Source organism: Aspergillus pseudonomiae, assembly GCF_009193645.1.
Source record: "Aspergillus pseudonomiae strain CBS 119388 unplaced genomic scaffold BDV37scaffold_180, whole genome shotgun sequence".
In the NCBI taxonomy this organism is placed as follows: Eukaryota; Fungi; Ascomycota; class Eurotiomycetes; order Eurotiales; family Aspergillaceae; genus Aspergillus; species Aspergillus pseudonomiae.
The window spans coordinates 1-17,160 of NW_022476172.1; the positions used below are offsets into that span (position 1 = coordinate 1).

Sequence of the window (17,160 nt, forward strand, 5' to 3'; positions counted from 1 at the left end):
AAAAAAAAAAAAGAGTAATTGGCAGAACTGGAGAGGAAAAAAGAAAAGGAAAGAAAAAAAGTCCATAACTGTGTCATTACTTTCTAGTGTTCATAATCCGCATAAGAATAGTAACGACAGAAACTTAGTTCGGCCGAGGACCAGTCGTCATGCGTTCTCGATCTTCCAGGCCAGGGGCCAAACCAGGAACAGCAACCAATCAAGCGCAGTCCGTGTGTTTGTGGAAACGGGGTTCGCGTGGACGCTCCAACTCCAGTGGGTGTGAAACCTGCCAAGTGGTCCTCTAGCGTCGTCGCATCTCTGCCTTGCTGCCTCAGTGTCCAGTCCACATTCTCTTTCCCCTCCCGTCCCATCTTCTCTCCTTTTCCCGACTGGACGAAGTATTCGACTTGTTCAACATTTTGCACTTCACTTTCCCCATCTTTGTTACTTTCTATCACTCCTTCACTTCATCAGTCGCTTTTACGTGATCGACTTTTCACTCGTTTCCACTCTTTCCCCCCTCTCTTTTGCTGTCATCCCTTCTAACGTTTCATCTTGATCTTTCCTTCCAGCCAGGTGCTGTTGTTTATTTGTTGCCTGCAAGGGGCATTCTTGTTTCTAAACTTCCCTCAACCAACCTCTCAAGGGACACGCTCTTTGGTCTCTTGATTGTTGTCTCAGAATATAGTGCTTCTTGAATTTTTTATATTTTTTTTTTTTTTAACTTTACCTTGACCAGCCTCCTTGTCAATATTCTTGCTTTACCTCTGAGGTACGATCATGCACTTGCGCTGGCTGACCGCTTCTGTTCTTCTATTTTTTTTTATTCAATGTATTTTTTAAAAAAAAAAAAAAAAAACACGAGTCACTGGTTCGTGTTGTTATCATTCACGATGTTCTCGATCCACCGCCAATTGATCTACATGTTCTTTATCCTTCGCGTCTAGAACTACACAACGAAACTAACCGCTTGATAGTAGAACGCTGACTTAATCGATAAATGCCATAAATTATCATAAGCGGCAACTGATATTTCCGGGGAACCTTGCTCGGTCATTTCATCCTGTTTAAAGAACGCAAAGAAGTGATTATAAAGTCATCGCCATTCACAGACGGGATATACCTCTTCGGCCACTTATACCGACGGCAAAGAACCAATCTCGAACGTCCTATATATTCTCTTTCGCCCTTTCCTTACCACATTCATGGTGGCTTACTCCGCGCATTCCTCATCTCTACATAAGCCGAGTCCATACAACGAAAGTCCTCGAAGAATGGCGAGATTCCGCCCAAGCAACATCCTCGGTGACCCGTTCGCGCTTGCAACGATCTCCATTTCGATAGTATGTGTCTCAAACAGCGGGGTGATCCAGTCTTGGTGATTGATGCTAATTGGGTTTCGTTTGTAGCTGGCATGGATCATTGCATTCATATCGTCGATTGTCTCGGCTATTAATGCCCGTGGCTATCCCACCTATTCATGGTGGGGAGTCGCTTATTCGCTTTGTATTATTCTTGGGATGACACTCGTGTTTGGTACGGATACTGGTTCTGTCTACGGTGTAGCTGTATGGTTTTCCTGGTGCCCTTTATGCACATGAGCCCAAGCTGATCAGCAACAGATTGTGGGGTATCTTTCCGCTGGTATGGTAATCACGACACTTGGTGTGAATTCGTTGGTATATCGCAGCGATTCTGCGTCGCAAGCTGCAGGTGCCGGATTTATCCTCATGTCTATGGTGATAGTGAGTCACATTACGCTTTCAAGATATCGAATATAACTCACGAGTTAAATAGGTTATCTGGATCTTTTATTTCGGGTCGACGCCGCAAGCCTCGCATCGTGGATTCATTGATTCGTTCGCTCTCCAAAAGGAACACCCCGGAGCATATGGCAACGGCAGACCTATGTCTACGGCCTTCAGAAACCGACCCGAGACTACTTCCAGCCAGGCACCTCAAATGTATACATCGGCACAGCTCAACGGTTTTGAGACGTCATCGCCCGTATCGGGCTACCCAGGCGGCGCCCCCGGTTCGGAAAACCGCAGCTCATCGCAACCTCGATTTGGCAACCCTTCGAACGCCAACTTGCCTGCCAATGGCAACGAGAACGAGGTTCCTCAACCCACCGAATACCCGTACCGGGCAAAGGCAATCTATTCGTATGATGCCAACCCAGAGGACGCCAATGAGATCAGCTTTTCCAAACATGAGATATTGGAAGTGTCCGATGTTAGCGGTAGGTGGTGGCAGGCCAGGAAATCCAATGGAGACACAGGCATTGCTCCATCGAATTATCTGATCTTGTTGTGATCCGGATGGAGCTTCTCTGTGTAACGCTTTCTTTCTTCTCTTTTTGGTTTTTTCATGGTCCTCGCCATTTGGTTGCGAGAAAAATTATCATTGATACCCTTCGAGTAGTATCACTCGGCGCGAGTCTGGTTTGCGAAGTCACGTTACGTCTTGATGGCATTTTCTTGCTTGTTTCAACATTCCTTGGTCGGTACTTCCTTTTCGTTTTGTAAAGCGCATGTTCGGTTATCGATCTCTTTGTCTGAGCTTCTTTGAGCGGGCACCTGCGCGCTGATATATTATGCTCTATAAGTTCCAGCTGTCATGTTCCGGACATAGCTCATTACATGCTTCAATATTTATCGCATGTTGAACTGGAATGGTTAAGCTTTGCTTGAATGTATGAAATCAAGGCTTTGTTCCAGCTCTAAGCAATAAAGCGAGTGTAGCTTCTGTCTCTTCTGAACGTAGTAAGGATCCCATCCGGCTACCAGTGTGTGCAGTATAACACAATGTCGACCAGCGTAGGAGAGGCATGGTGCAAAAAAGAAAAGCATTGGTGCCTCTTACCATAAAGCATGCCGTCCAGGTTGTAGTACAATCACGATCATCTTGTTAGCCTGCGTCAGCAGTTTCCATGTGCGCCAAATGCCGAGGATTTATATTTTTCAAAGCTTCGCTCGAGTCGATATCTGGAACTGAGAAGCTTACCTGCTGATCATGCCACAATGCTATATCATCTTGGCCTTGCCCGTAATCGCTTTAAGGGGAGTGGCCTTCAGTTCTGTGAGGAACCAACATGATAATTCATTGGTGGTAAAATGGAAGGTCCCCAGCCGTTGGCTTCTCATGTGGATAACCTGTCTCGACTTGGTGCGAAGTCGGATCCTCCATTAGGACCCGGTAAATTATATATTGGACATGTGATAGGTCTGGATCTACTCAAAACCTTATCCGCAGCTCCAGCAATTTTATTGAAGTATAAATGCAATTCTTCTGAACCGACATACCTGGATACGCATTCTTCTATTAAGCCATGAGAACAAAGGGAATGTAATTGCAATAGTTCGGTGCCATCTTATCGATCAATTGGAATTCTACGAGGAGTCCGTGCGCTTCTTTCAATGGTTTCATGAAACCTCCCTGACTTAATATAGATAGTGTCAGAGACTAGCTACGGTTCTAAACTAGTTAGTTCCCTTAGGTACTGTACATGCATAAAACGCTGACATGTCAACGCTGCATGTACCATCGAAATGAGGCGACGACCGCCGAAATCTCTTTCCCAATAATCATTGCTCTTGTCGGATTTCCCTTCGCTTCTCTTCTCATTGACCAGTCTCACTTCGCCGGGACTCTTTGCGGCCCAAGCGTTGGGATTTTTAGGAGAGAGTGACTGGATTTACGCCCTTCTCCTATTACCATCCGATACTAGTATTATTACTACTACTATTACTATTTACTATATTTACTATCATTATACTACAAGGTACCGGGATCGTACGGGTCAAGATCCCCCCGGTGGGCTTTAAAGTAAGGTAGGAATTCCCCGTGACTGCTGAAGCAATTGCCTTGTTGAGTAACTAGACCACCACTCCAACCGGGGTCGTTCGACAACTGAACTTCCCCTCAACTGCTCTCCGTTCCCTCTTGTGCCCTCATTTTTCATTTTGCGTTTTCTTCTTCTTTTGCTTCCTTTAGTTTCCCCCTTCCCCGCCGTCGCGCTCCTTCCCATCTCGGAGGGGAACAGTGGAAAGAAAGTCTTATCAAATAGTTTGACTTGCGGTCGTTCCTGTTCCTCTCCTCCTATACAAGAGATGAGGAACGCTGCCCTTCCATTTACCCCGTCCATCACCGCACGGTGTGCCACAGTTATAGTTGTCATCGCCGGTGCTGGTGCTGGTGATGGTCCTAGTCTCTAGCCGTCTTGACCATTTCAAGAGATAGGAATAATGGAAGTGACAGTATAGTGTCTCATTCATCTGATCCACTCCTTTACATTCTGTTTCCTTGCCTGTTTTCTTTGTTTCTTTTTTTCCTTTATTATTTTTTTTCTTCTCTTTTTTTTTAAAACAAGATACATATTTTCCTGGTCCCTGATTATAAGAAGCTGTCGTGGTTGAGGCTCAGCCATGTCGACAACCAATTCCTGGAGCAAGTTTAAAGCCAAAGTGCTGCGGCGATCGTCGACTGTCAAGGCGGCCACTGGGGCGGAACCTTTCCTCGTGCCAAATTCTAGCACCGCCAACACCAACTCCTTATCGCCAGTGCCTTTGCGCTCTCCCCTCACGTCCGACAAGGGTTTCGCTCAACCCCGTTCGTATAATTCTGTCTCCTCGTTATCTACTGCTCAGCGCTCAATCTCGGACGATACCTCCGTGCCCCCCGCGAGTCCATCGGCAGAACGGGGGCGGTATTACGGTTCCGTTGACGAAGGCTCGGTAGGGAAATCACAATCTCCTCGGGAAGAAGAACCATCACGACTACGCAAGAAGACCCGAGCTCCAGGACCATTGAATCAAAACCCTCTAACTCCCACCCCAGGGCCACAGGAGCGACAGCTGTCCGAATCGAATCTTGATCGTGTCCGCGCTGTAACCGACCGTCACAGCTTGCCCCCGGACTTTCTAAAGGCCCCCCCGCGGTTACTTGGTCCGAACGAGCTACTACAACAGTTACCTTTTGCTTCAACAGCGACCTCGCCTCTGCCGACTTCGGGCAGTGGAGCGTCTCAGACTGCGTACAACCAAGGGCGGGACCGTACAGGGTCTACGGTCGGCGAGCCCCAGTTACCCACACCCCTGACTGCTGTTGCTGAGAATCCTTCCGCTGCATACTTTAATCAAGGAAATATCTCCAGTACCGTTTCGATCCCCAAACGTCCTAGCCTCGGCTCACGTCGTCAATCGCTTTTTGCCCCGTCTCACCAGCATTTGATTAGCGATCTACTCGAGCAGCCAAGAACCTCCCTAGAAAACGACGGTAGTGGCCGCCTTGCCACCGGTACTGCTGGGATGCTACAACGCAAGATCTGGGTTAGACGGCCAGGGGGCTCGGCCACTTTGGTGCCGACCGCACACGATGCTCTTGTCGACGAGCTACGCGACCAAGTAATAATGAAATACGCCAACTCGCTGGGCAAGACGTTCGACGCGCCCGATATCGTCGTTCGCATCGCAGCTCGGGAAGGCTCGAACAAACAGGCAACCCCGGATCGGATGCTAAGTCCAGAGGAGCCATTGGTCACAGTGGTGGACTCTTATTTTCCAGGCGGCCAAACAATAGAGGAGGCCCTGATTATTGACATACCTCCACGACGAACGCCGAAGCCGTCCCCGCGTCATTCTATCTACTATGAGCAAACTGAACCCGGCGAACATAACGAATATTTCCCTCTCATGCCAATCCACCCTAATATTCCCACCCCGCCAGCCCATGCATCCAATTCTTCGGGCAGTGCCAGTGCTCATCCGGCCCCGTCAATAAGTATCCTCACAACTGGGATGGCACCGCCATTACCTTCTCCAGGTAGCCGGGGAAATCGCCATACCCGCCGGCCTCCTCTTACCCGGCATACTACAAATTCGCCCACTGTATTAGGGCAATCGGCCAGCTCCAAAGGTTAGTTGTCTGATGTCTTATCGGATTTAACTGGCTTGGGGCCACTCTAAGGATGTGTACTGACTGCTTACAGATGCTGGAGCCCAACAAGCTGCCATAGCTCCGCAGCCAGCTCCACAAGTCCCTACGCCACCTGTCCCACCTCCAGATTCGCCTCAGAATAAATCGATGACCCCTCCTGCACGCGGCGCGTCACCTCGCCCTCGTCAGTCGGCAAAACCCAAAAAGAGCCCTGCGCAGTCATTGAGTGCAGCGTTCGGAGGACTCATTGAGGGCACTGTGCCGCCCATTAATGTTCTCATCGTTGAAGATAACGTCATTAACCAGAGGTTGTTAGAGGCATTCATGAAGCGTCTTAGCGTGCGTTGGAAATGCGCCGCAAATGGTGAGGAAGCGGTCAGGAAGTGGCGGGAAGGCGGCTTTCACCTTGTTTTGATGGATATCCAATTGCCCGTTATGAACGGCTTAGATGCGACGAAAGAAATTCGCCGGCTTGAGCGTTTGAACGGAATAGGTGTTTTCCCTAAGACGGCATCCGGACGGTCAAGTGCTGCGAGTGCCACCGCGATGACCCCGCCGGAGATAGACCCCGAAATCAATGATTCTTTGACAGAGGAGGACGTATTACATGATCTTTCGCTATTCAAGAGTCCTGTCATTATTGTCGCATTGACTGCCAGCAGTCTGCAAAGTGACCGACATGAAGCATTAGCTGCTGGCTGCAATGACTTCCTGACCAAGGTATGCCTTATTGTAAGTGCCTTACGCATGACCAAAGCTGACACATTGATAGCCCGTGCGATTCGAATGGCTGGAGCAGAAGGTTACGGAATGGGGATGCATGCAGGCTCTGATTGACTTTGAAGGCTGGCGCAAATGGCGAGGGTATGCAAATGATAACCAGTCGTCAGCGACACCTACACATGCTCAATTGGAAAATGGACGTGTGACCAAGAAATATTCTCCTGCCTTGCCAGATTCTTCTTTTCAAGAGACGGCAGCCCGGCTTTTGCATCTTCCCAAGCCGTCGGATCTCTTGCCAGAAGACTCTTCTGGAGGGGAAGCACCTGACTCTCCTGCAAGCCCGTTGACCACTGTGCCTGTTGAGGAGACTTCGAGTCACCACGACGCGGCCCCGGATGCCGTCTAAGTTGCAGGACTTCACGTTTATTCTGATTTTAGGCCCTCTCGGTTCGCCGGTCTCTTTTTTCTTTTTCTTTTTCTTTTTTTTTTTTTTGGGTCACAATACATGCATGGTTGATGTTGTTGCGTGAGCTTGTTCCGCTATTTTAGGCTTCTATGGATACCCAGCATAGCCCTTGTTGATTCCTTCTATAGCACTGTTGTTCGCTGGTTTAAAGGGGGCGGCTTCTTCATCTTTCGTGGTGTTTTACAGGTTTTTTTCATGTTTATATATCTACCTCCAGGGGCATGCTCAAGCATACGATCGAGATTTTTCATGTTCGCTTTCTCTATTGAGATGTGTAATATCCTGATAGGTGATGTAGGCATGGATGCCATGATTCGTCCCGGGTGTAAACTTGCATCGGCCTGACCGTTGTGCTAACACTATTTAGGCAGTGCTACAGCACCGACCAGTATCTTAGAGGCTGTCGGATCATAATTATTGTCTACGATGCTGCATCTTACTATGCTCTAACCAAGATATAAAGTCAATATAGGGGAAATTTGATCAGTATTCAGTCTTTACGACGTCAATTCGATTCAATTATAAGTACAAGCGAACGCTGACTCGTCACATCCATATCTGTACAGAGGAGCATAGAAATACAAGAGCGTAAGAAAGCTAGAAGGTATTGATATAGAGACAGAGACTGGAAAGATATCCCGACTAGCGGTGATAATCCAGACTTAGACCTCCACGCGTGTGGGGATCTTGACCTGGCCCTTCTTCCGCTCGTAGCTGGGGACACCGTACCTGAGACCGGGGGCCTTGGAGCCACGACCGTCTGCGCCGGTTGTCTCCTTACTGACGACGACGTCCTTGAAGCGGAATTCAAAGCGCGAAGACTCGGGCTGGACCTTTGTTTGTTGCTGTTCCTGGCGCTCCTTGGCGCGGCGCTTGCGCTCCTTCTCTGCGGTCTCCTCCTGGCGGAGACGTTGGTTATATGCCTTGAAAATCTCGCGGAATTCAGTTGGTTTAGCCTGACGGAAGCGCTCGTGAGCGACAAGGTGGGGGTGCGGGATACGGGCGTCTGCGGGCTGGAGAACTTGCTGTTCGGCCTCGCCTTTGCCAACCTTCTCAATATGGGAAGGGTTTTGCGTTATGCGGCTGATGGCTTCTGCCGGGTCAGTAGCGTCGTTAGTGACTTGCTTGTTTTCGAGAGCTGGGGCAGCGGAGAAGACACGGCCAGCGTCGAGACGGTTGAATTGGCGGGATTCGGATGCAGGATAGAAGATTTGGGGGTCGGTCAGTTTGTGGACGGGAAGGTCATTGATTGACTCGTGAGGGCGGCTGCGGTTGTCGCGAGTGTCTTCGTATAGGGGTGTGGTGGGTACCATTTCATGGATAGCCCGAGCGTATGGCAGGGCTAGTGATTTACCCTGTGATTCAAATGGTTAGCGATGAATCAGTCGTACAATTGAAATGTAGAATAAATCAAGTAGAATTGAATGCAATCAGATATTAGGCGTTGTAACCATTCCCGGCCGGTTAGACCGGGTCATAAAGACTAATCGATTTTATAATTGTCTCATCATTGCATTGTGGTGGAGGGCCCTGAGCAGGGTGCAAGGGGGAAATGAGGTAAAGAGAATAAATACATACCTGTTGTTGCTGACGTTTCTCCAACTCAACTAACCTCACAACAGCACCGACTCTCCGCATGTCGACGCCCAGATCTACACTGACAGCTCTGACACTCTTCTTCTGATTTACGACGCGGTCGTAGATCTCGTTCCGCAGCTCTTCACTCAAAATAGACTCGCTGACAAAGTTCTGGTTTAATGGGAACGGGCGGGTCCGTCCGGCAGGTTGATCATCTCTCTCCTTGAATTGTGTGAGATAGTTCGTTGACCCGGGGACATGGTTTTTCAGAGCGGCGCCTTCACTGTTCAGCCAAGTGAACATCTCGTTGCGCAGTCTCGTTTGAGAGGCCACGGTTGAAGAGAAGGAACGGCACGTCCGCCGAGATGTGGATGGAATTGATGAGGAAGAACATTGGGTAGGGATCTTGGAGATTGTGGATGTAGAGGTGGAGGAGGAAGAGAGGTAGGGGAGAAGAGAGTTGGTCACGAGCTGATTCTGTACTCGTGGTGGCATGGTGATGGTGTATAATACAAGTCTAACTAAGGGACAAAAGGGGTATCAAGTCACAACGGGCTTCTATCAATGTAGGTTGGCCCAATTGGTGTCTGTCGAGGGGGTGAGGGTGGTATAGAGAATAGATGTCAACAGAACAACCGGAGGACGAGGAAGAAACTTTTTGGCGCGGAGTGATCACGTGGTCTATACCAACCAGCCTAACTCATCTGGGACATACGTGTATAGCTCATGGAGCCCACGGTTCTTACATCTCAAAATTATTGCAATGATTCTTGATTGGCACGTTGGCAATAGCAATTATAAGTTCATTGAATGTATCAAGTACACGAAGAGCAAATTCCCGCGAAATGGAGATAAGAAATCGATATAGGTACGCCTCTTTCCTCCACCCAACTGCCAGTGTAAATGAAGGGTTGAAGAAAACCGGATGAGAAAACCCAGAATATGCTCCCTAAGTTAACAATAAAAGCCACCACGCTGCTCGCAAGAATGCAAGTAAAAGAAAGAGCAAAGAGCAATCCGCTACAAATCAACTGGCCAAAGCCGGACGTAAAGGATCCCAGAAATGTATCTCAGTGTATAGACCGTGAAGAACGCCTCTCACAATGGGTGTTTTCATGTAACCGTCGCAGACCTTTATCATAACATGGGATGGAATAATAAGCTGAAACCCAGTATCATGCCGCTCTTTTTTTGTTTTTTCTTCTTTTGTTTCTGTTTTGGTTTTGATTTAGATAGGAGAGCTTCGCTTCCTTGACCTAGCAAGCAAGCAGGCATTCACGAAGGCAGGTAAGAATGAGAGGGGCGAATGGTATTCCTCGTAAACCCAAAGGACAAAGCGATAAGGTCCCGTCCATGTAGAAAGAAAAGCATTGCTAAACCCCTCTGAATCAAAACAGTGACGCCGGATGAATGAATGCGACATGAACTCGATGCCACTGATTGACCACAGACGAAGCTCGTCTTGAGACAACTCCTCGAACAACACTATTATCAATAACTCAGAAATCGCAGTACAGCACAGGGTATGAATGTGTACGAAACACAACAACAGGGGAATAACAAACAAATAAGGAGACACTTGTCAGAAAGGTATAAAGGAAAAAAAAAAAAATCAATCAGATGTCAAGACGATAATGCACCCCCAAAAGAAAATAATAATGGAAGACCCACAATCCTGTGTTGTTCAAGTACATTGCAAGGAAACGAAAGGAGGATGGGGGAGGAAGAAGCGAAAACGGCAAGCAAGCTATAGAAGCAAGAGTCCCATATTCCTTACTCCCGGGAGGAAGGGGAGCCTCCAAATGCTAATCTAGCTCGTGAAAAATCAAATCAAATCCCCAATGCGCCAGAAACCCAGTGATCGTCATCAAACATGTCGGACATTATCTCCACGATATGCTGCATCTTTCTACCGACCCATCATGTAGTCGGGGTAATAAGAATTAAAGCCTGCCATATTCGGTCCTGAGCCACCGCCAGGGACCCCTCCGGAGAGTGGAGTGGTAGGGGACATCATGGAATTCATATGGTTTGTCCGAATCCCTAGGCCAGTATTTGGGTGGAAGGAGCCGTTGTTTGGTACTGGCGCGTGGGGATGGCCAGAGGTATGCACGGCTCCGTTGCTTCGCAACTGCAGTGGTGGCACTAGGCCTGGAGGGGCCGAAAGACCCGGGGGAGGCCCGCTGACAGTGGAGAACATATGGTTGTGCATGCCACCAAGGCTGCTACCTCCAGAAGCTGCACCTTGCGATGCAATATTGTTGGAGGCACTCATGGAACCCGGCTGCCCAGAACGAACACCCAGGGGATTCTTCGAAAAACTAAGGCGGATACCGGTCTTGATGCTGTTGGAAAGTTTGTAGCCATACAGTTCATTCAAGGACTTGCCGGCTGTGCCCACATCCTCGAACTCCACGAAACACATGGGTCCGTTTTGCTTGTTGCGGAAGCAAAGACGTTTGTATCCACGCTGCTTCATAAAAAGAGCTTTGAGCTCTTCTTCTGACGCGTCTGGTGGCAGGTTGCCCACATACAAAGTGTTGCAAGGTGGGTTCATGTCGTTCGGGTTTGCGGCGGGCAAACTATGGCGAGGTGTATGTGGATTGCCGTAGGGGAGCCCGTGGTTCCCACCCATGTTGTTGGCCATCGACTGAGGATATGCGGTCGAGGGAGTAGGAATTCCCATATGGGCCGAACCACCAGGAGCGTAATTCGGTAATGGCGGCGAGGACAAATTGGTCGCCAGTGACAAGTTGGCAAACTGATTCGTGGGGAACTGGGGATTGGTGGAACGACGGGGGATGGAAACAGAGCCGGAGTGCCCATTCTCCGCGTAGCCCACGGGATCTTTGAGAAGTTCACCCGTATCTTCGTCGAGGTCCTGATCAATCATTGACTTACCACTGACGCGTGGCAAATCATGGACACCATTTCCGATCGGGGACTGGGGCGAGAAAAGGCTATGGATACGCGAACTTGACTCAGGAGGTAGGGCATCGCTGGCCGATGAGTTGGATGCGTTCGCCACCGTCAGCTTCTCCAGGCTCTGGAAAGTACCGTTAAAACGGGATGAATGCCGCGACAAGTGTCCATTAGACGTAACACCCCCCAATAAGCTACGCGTCGCGGTGTGGTCAATTGTATTGCGCCTGGGTCCCCCCAGAGCTGAGCCGACAGGGCCATTATACATTTCCACGATCATGTTCGCATCGTTATTGGAGTTCGGCTTGCCATCGAGCAAGGCCCGCGCCTCTTCGGCTGCAGCGACCGTACCAAATCGTGCGATTGCGCTCACATACCCGTTATCTTCGGGAGGGCTATTCTGTTCAAACTCAATATCCACAAGATCTTTGGCAAATAGAAGCATGCTGCGCAACAGCTCGAGACTAGTGCTCTTCGGAAGTTTTCGCATTAGGATCGCGCCGCCCGTTCCGGGTCGAATGAAGCCGTTGAGGCCCTGCGCCGACCGATCAGCGTCACTTAGGCGCATGGTGGCGGAAGGCATGTTATCGAAGGCCGACGGCGGACCGAGGGGTGTGAATGGATAGGTGAAGGTGGGACCTAGTGATGTTGACGCCTGTGATGTGGATGAAGTGTACACGTCGGTCGACATCGCATTCTGGGCCGTTAAAGGCGCCTGAGAGGATTGAAGCGACTGATGTGGAGGCGACGCGCCCGACGACACGGACGGCGTGCGATGAGTGGTACTCAAGGACCCAGGACTCGTACGGGTAGACTGATTCGAACTGCCACTCATGCCTCGCGGATCGATGATCCTAGTTGTTAAATGGATCGACAAATCCCACGAGCGATAAAGGCAGGATTAGGTTCTCCAGGTAAGGGGAGGTGGGCAACGGGAGGCAACAGATGACAGATGCCTAATGCTGACAAGTGCGTCACAGATTATAAGTTTATTTAACCTGAAAAGATGATCCACAGTGACAGTGATAATAATCAATTCATTTATTCGTCGTTGGGATGCGCCAAGGCGAGTCGAGGACGAACAGATCGTGAATATTGAATAAAGAAGCGATGCGACAACGGGCCGAGTAGACCGATCAACCGAGAAGGAGATGAATAATGATCGCACGACGGGAATAGACGGATGAAGCAAATGCGAAGAAAAGGGAAACGAGAGGGAGTGGCTAGAGGATGAAAGGATGGTTGAAGGCGATGGTGGGAAGAAGAAATCGTATCAGGGGGGTGTGGGAAGAAAGAGTAAAGGTGGAAGAGGAGAAGGGCGATGGAGCAATGAAAGGACAGGAGAGAAGTGAGAGAGTTCGGGGGAAGGATAAAGTTAGATTGGGTTTTGGGGGGGAGGCCGGAGAGGGGTGGCAGTAAGTAAGGCTGGTAACAAGTTCTCTCCAGTGGTACAGGCAGTACCTATGGGCAGTTGATGACGGGGGATAGTAGAGCATGTATTGCCGTTACCTGATGGTAATCATGCCGAAGGAATGATATTATCAATATATATATATATTCATATATATTTTCAGAGGGAAATGAACTGACAGGCGAGCTCTGAATAGGGAATAAGGAAAACTATAAAATAAAAAAAAAATAAAAAACAAAAAAAGAAAGGAAAAGAAAAGGAAAACTATAAGAGGCTGATAAGAGAATAGGCAGAGAGCGGTTGTAAGAAACCAGAAATGAGCGTACCGATGCAAAGTCCGGAACGGTCTTTTCCCCAATAACAATGAAAATGAATGAATAATAGGGACTTGGGAGGGAACGATGGTGTCAGTTGAGTGCACTGGGGGCGGCAGTGCGTCCTTTTGGTCCACGGATCGAGTCTGACTCCGTTCCAGGACAAGATTGAGTGAGTAAAAGTACACTGGCCGAACTAAACCCAAGAAAGCAAGTAATTAATCACCAACGACGTCGTGACTAAGAACGCTAACTAAACTGCTGTCCAATCGAAGCCGTTAAACACCAGATGCGCGACCCGACAATCCAGTTGACACGACGCGCTATTGTGAGCACTGAGCACGGGTATGAAAGTCGATCGACCCTGAAAGACCTGCTGTTAAAATAGATCGAAATGTCTGGCCAGGTCGGCCCGTGGAGTGGACACTGTCATATCTTGATTTTGCAGCATGACTTACCGAGTGCAGCAAACCTGAAGGCTACCTCCTACTACGCAAACATTGCTTGAGTATTCCGGATGCGAACGTGTAAGTGCGTGCGCCTTGGGTGCGAGAGCGTGGAGAGAGGCTCGAAGCGTTTCCTTGATAGATACTGTGTACCTACTCCGGAGTACGACCATACCGGAATGAGTGTAGGGACAAATTCCTTCTACATTGAATTATATTAACGAAAATCTTACATTGGCCTATTTTCTTCCATCCGTATTCACATTCCTTTTTTTTTTATTATCTTTTGCCCCAGTTTAAGGTTCTATTGTTCACTAGAACTGAATGGTTGACTCAGGTACCGCATACCTTGCGCATATCCACTCATAGTCAGTCCACTGATTTGATGGCATTCAGCCGGAGTCATTCTCCTTTCTATCACGTACCCCTTGACCTCCAAGGATATTCTCCGAGGATAATGAACACCAAAGTTAGCCAATACGGAGTACAACCGTTATCCCCCAGCTGACCAGAAAAATGTTGCTCTTCATACATACGTATATCCATCCAAGCTCTAGCGATCCCTCGGACCGCGGGGGCCGATGACTACTACGGCACGCATAGCTCCCTCGATCGCGCCAAAGAATTACTCGACCTGTGACAGCTTCATGGACCAGGAACAAGTTTACTGTACCCTCCTTTGTCTCGTCGATTTGCGGGATTTAGTCATGCGAAGAGCCTTGGGTAGGCTTCGTTATCAGTCGGCATCATACAGTACCCTAAGTGTACCTCTCTGTATCAGACAATGCCATGTCATTTCGTCCGGTCCGTGGGTGGATTTTCTCATGTGACGAGAGGAAGACCTCGAAATGGACCCAGAAAAATAAAAATAAAAATAAAAAATGTGAAAAAAAAGATAAAAAGAAAAACGTTCCTAACAGTCGTTCATCGTGACCACGACCACTTAACCCTAAATGATAAATCCCTTACTTACCCCAGCCAGAGATAAACTACAACTGTAAAAGTCGACGGATGGAACTCTAAGCCCCCATCTCCCAACAAACGACCTGGATGCGAATTGTCGGGAATACCTGTGCCAAAGAGCGGAGCCTAGTGGCTGCCATGAATCCGTGGGAAAGCTCAAACTCTACTGCTGATCTTCCATCTGGAATTCCCAACGATGGCCAATCACCTTTGCCTCCATGGTGTCTGGACACCGGGCTCCCCGCGACGATTGGTTCATGGCCGGCACTTCCAACTTGGTCTGTGAGAGAAGAGGGGTGGGCAAAGACGCCGATGCGAATCTAGGGGGTCGAAGGAAAGGCCTAGTACCAACAGAAGCATTTCAGATACGCGCGCTAAACAGATTGTGTACGTATTCGAGGAAGATGATTAGCCTTCATTGATGTGCAGCCTACCACTAATATACGGCTCGATCGTGCCTGTTGTGTTGCCGTGGTTGAGAACCCTTTCTGCCTACACGCTGACTCACTAGGATGATGTCAGATGTTGGCTCGCTGCCTATGTTTCTATACCAGTACGTGTATTGGTGTGATCATGGCACAACGTCGAGGCTATGTCTGGTGATAGGTGAGGTAAGAATGGTTGTATCCTTGTCTCATCTGGACAATATGTCGCTCATTATGACGCTTATGTAGACTGTCATTGATTTATACTAGGGGCAATCATCAAATCGGATACTTCATCTCCAGGGCAGCATAAGTGAACATTGACCACACATAATGCGGATGCTTATGCAGCCGTAATTTCCATGATACCGTAGTATCAACTTTAGTGCATTACAACGTGAAATATGGAAGGTACATACGAGAGGTCAACACATCGTTGGCGCGTACACTGTGTAGACAAGGCCTTACCACGAGAGAGATCTAGTATGTAGAGTTCTCACTGTCGAGATATGTAAGACACAAGGGCTTAAATTCAAGGGTGCATAATATCATAATATCACCACGGCTCTCCAACACCACAAAAACCCGAGACAAGGAATAACGGTTAACTCGCAAGCGAACTGCGACTCTGCGAGTCAGTGATCTAATCAAGAAGCCACCCATGTAGAGATACGGCGCATGTACATCTTTGACCACAGCGCGGCTCACCATATCTCCCGTGTTTCATTTTACAATGCCGGTGCGACCCCCGATAGGTCCAAGGCATACTTCAACCCACAGATTTTGCCGGCAATCTGAGAAATTGAACAAGGAGCCCCAGACTTAGCCTGCATACGGACAGGGAAGACCAGCCGCTCAGGGCGCAGCGTGGCCCTCCATAATTTATTGTTATCAATCCGTAATCGACAAATGCGATTCTCTCATGTCACAATTAAACACAACCAGCTCACATAATGTACAGGTACAAGGTTCGGTCATCGAACCAATATATTCCAGAAAAGGTTCACGCAATAACGCCATGGAAAATGCCAAAACATGGCACTCAAAGAGTATATCAAGTCAAATAGGCCGTCCTCTTCAATCACTGACGTAAAGATCGGGATAGCGATGCATCAATCAATACAAGAAATCTGGGTATGAATGAAACAAGTTTTAGTTCTGTGTCTTTGTTCTGCCATCGCCGATGCCAGCCTGTATCCCAGTATTGTTAGTTCACCATCTATCACAACGTCTGACCTCGTATTCTGGACTCATCGTTCACGTACCAGGCTCAGTAACCGCCACACACCCTCACTGGGCTGCGCTCCAACACCGATCCAGTACTTGGCTCGGGACCGGTCAAGTGATACTTCCTTGTATGGCCTTGCGCTGCGGGCTTCCTCGTCGGAGAGGTTCGTAGGGCGTTGCGGGACGGGGTTGTAAGTGCCAATGACCTCCAAAGGTTTCGAGTTACGAGCACTCCTGTAGTGATCACATTACATTAGCTTCACAGCTGCCTCTTTTCGTTGGACATATTGGCTTGTTCTCATAGGGTAAAAGTCAGGACTCGGGAAGAAAAAGGGAAAGAAAAATAAAACCGCAGACAAACGTACCGTGCCTGCGCAACAACAATGTTGTAAAATGGTTGATGCTTGTTCCCGAATCGGGCCAGACGAATACGGACGACCATTTTGAAGGCTGAATGGAATTGACCGGCAGCAGTGAGTGTCCGACAGAAGGTCTATACGCTGGGTCTGAAGCAGGACAGCAAGACTTCCGCGGCAGTTTCGCAGATTGCCGGAGGATTTGTTGATCCGGTCTTACGGAATGCGGATTAGCGCTAGGCGGTGTACTGTATGGATGATAAGGTATGATGTAATCAGATCCCACCACAGCTTCTTTGAGGTTATTTATTTAGATGAGTTTCATCGTGTTCTCGAGATAGACCATTGTTGAAAATATAAGATAGCTGAGGGATATTGAGCTCTAGAACTTTCTGCCCTGTCCCTCCAAA

The 17,160-nt window shown here is 48.6% G+C and overlaps 5 protein-coding genes across 5 annotated transcripts; 2 read left to right on the forward strand and 3 right to left on the reverse strand.

The window, feature by feature from the left end:
• The first annotated feature begins 817 nt into the window (after nt 1-817).
• Nucleotides 818-2,897, forward strand: sho1 (osmosensor SHO1). The gene is made up of 4 exons (XM_032083920.1): nt 818-1,325; nt 1,392-1,550; nt 1,605-1,727; nt 1,780-2,897. The coding sequence occupies exons 1-4, from the start codon at nt 1,188-1,190 to the stop codon at nt 2,296-2,298; spliced, it is 939 nt and encodes a 312-aa protein (XP_031934446.1). The 5' UTR covers nt 818-1,187; the 3' UTR covers nt 2,299-2,897.
• Nucleotides 2,898-3,912: 1,015 nt separating this feature from the next.
• On the forward strand, nt 3,913-7,114 carry BDV37DRAFT_69502 (uncharacterized protein). The gene is made up of 3 exons (XM_032091077.1): nt 3,913-5,898; nt 5,972-6,639; nt 6,692-7,114. The coding sequence occupies exons 1-3, from the start codon at nt 4,410-4,412 to the stop codon at nt 7,046-7,048; spliced, it is 2,514 nt and encodes an 837-aa protein (XP_031934447.1). The 5' UTR covers nt 3,913-4,409; the 3' UTR covers nt 7,049-7,114.
• A 317-nt stretch (nt 7,115-7,431) lies between these two features.
• On the reverse strand, nt 7,432-9,290 carry BDV37DRAFT_69516 (mitochondrial 37S ribosomal protein mS45). The gene is made up of 2 exons (XM_032091078.1): nt 8,687-9,290; nt 7,432-8,463 (listed from the first exon to the last, which is right to left on the reverse strand). Exons 1-2 carry the CDS (start codon nt 9,179-9,181, stop codon nt 7,771-7,773), a joined length of 1,188 nt encoding a protein of 395 aa, XP_031934448.1. The 5' UTR covers nt 9,182-9,290; the 3' UTR covers nt 7,432-7,770.
• Nucleotides 9,291-10,517: 1,227 nt separating this feature from the next.
• Nucleotides 10,518-12,756, reverse strand: BDV37DRAFT_69519 (RNA-binding protein). Its single transcript, XM_032091079.1, has one exon. The coding sequence runs from the start codon at nt 12,441-12,443 to the stop codon at nt 10,596-10,598; it is 1,848 nt and encodes a 615-aa protein (XP_031934449.1). The 5' UTR covers nt 12,444-12,756; the 3' UTR covers nt 10,518-10,595.
• Nucleotides 12,757-15,745: 2,989 nt separating this feature from the next.
• Nucleotides 15,746-17,080, reverse strand: BDV37DRAFT_266443 (mitochondrial 37S ribosomal protein bS16m). Its single transcript, XM_032083921.1, has 3 exons — nt 16,760-17,080; nt 16,433-16,628; nt 15,746-16,358 (listed from the first exon to the last, which is right to left on the reverse strand). The coding sequence occupies exons 1-3, from the start codon at nt 16,834-16,836 to the stop codon at nt 16,320-16,322; spliced, it is 312 nt and encodes a 103-aa protein (XP_031934450.1). The 5' UTR covers nt 16,837-17,080; the 3' UTR covers nt 15,746-16,319.
• Between the last annotated feature and the right edge of the window lie 80 nt (nt 17,081-17,160).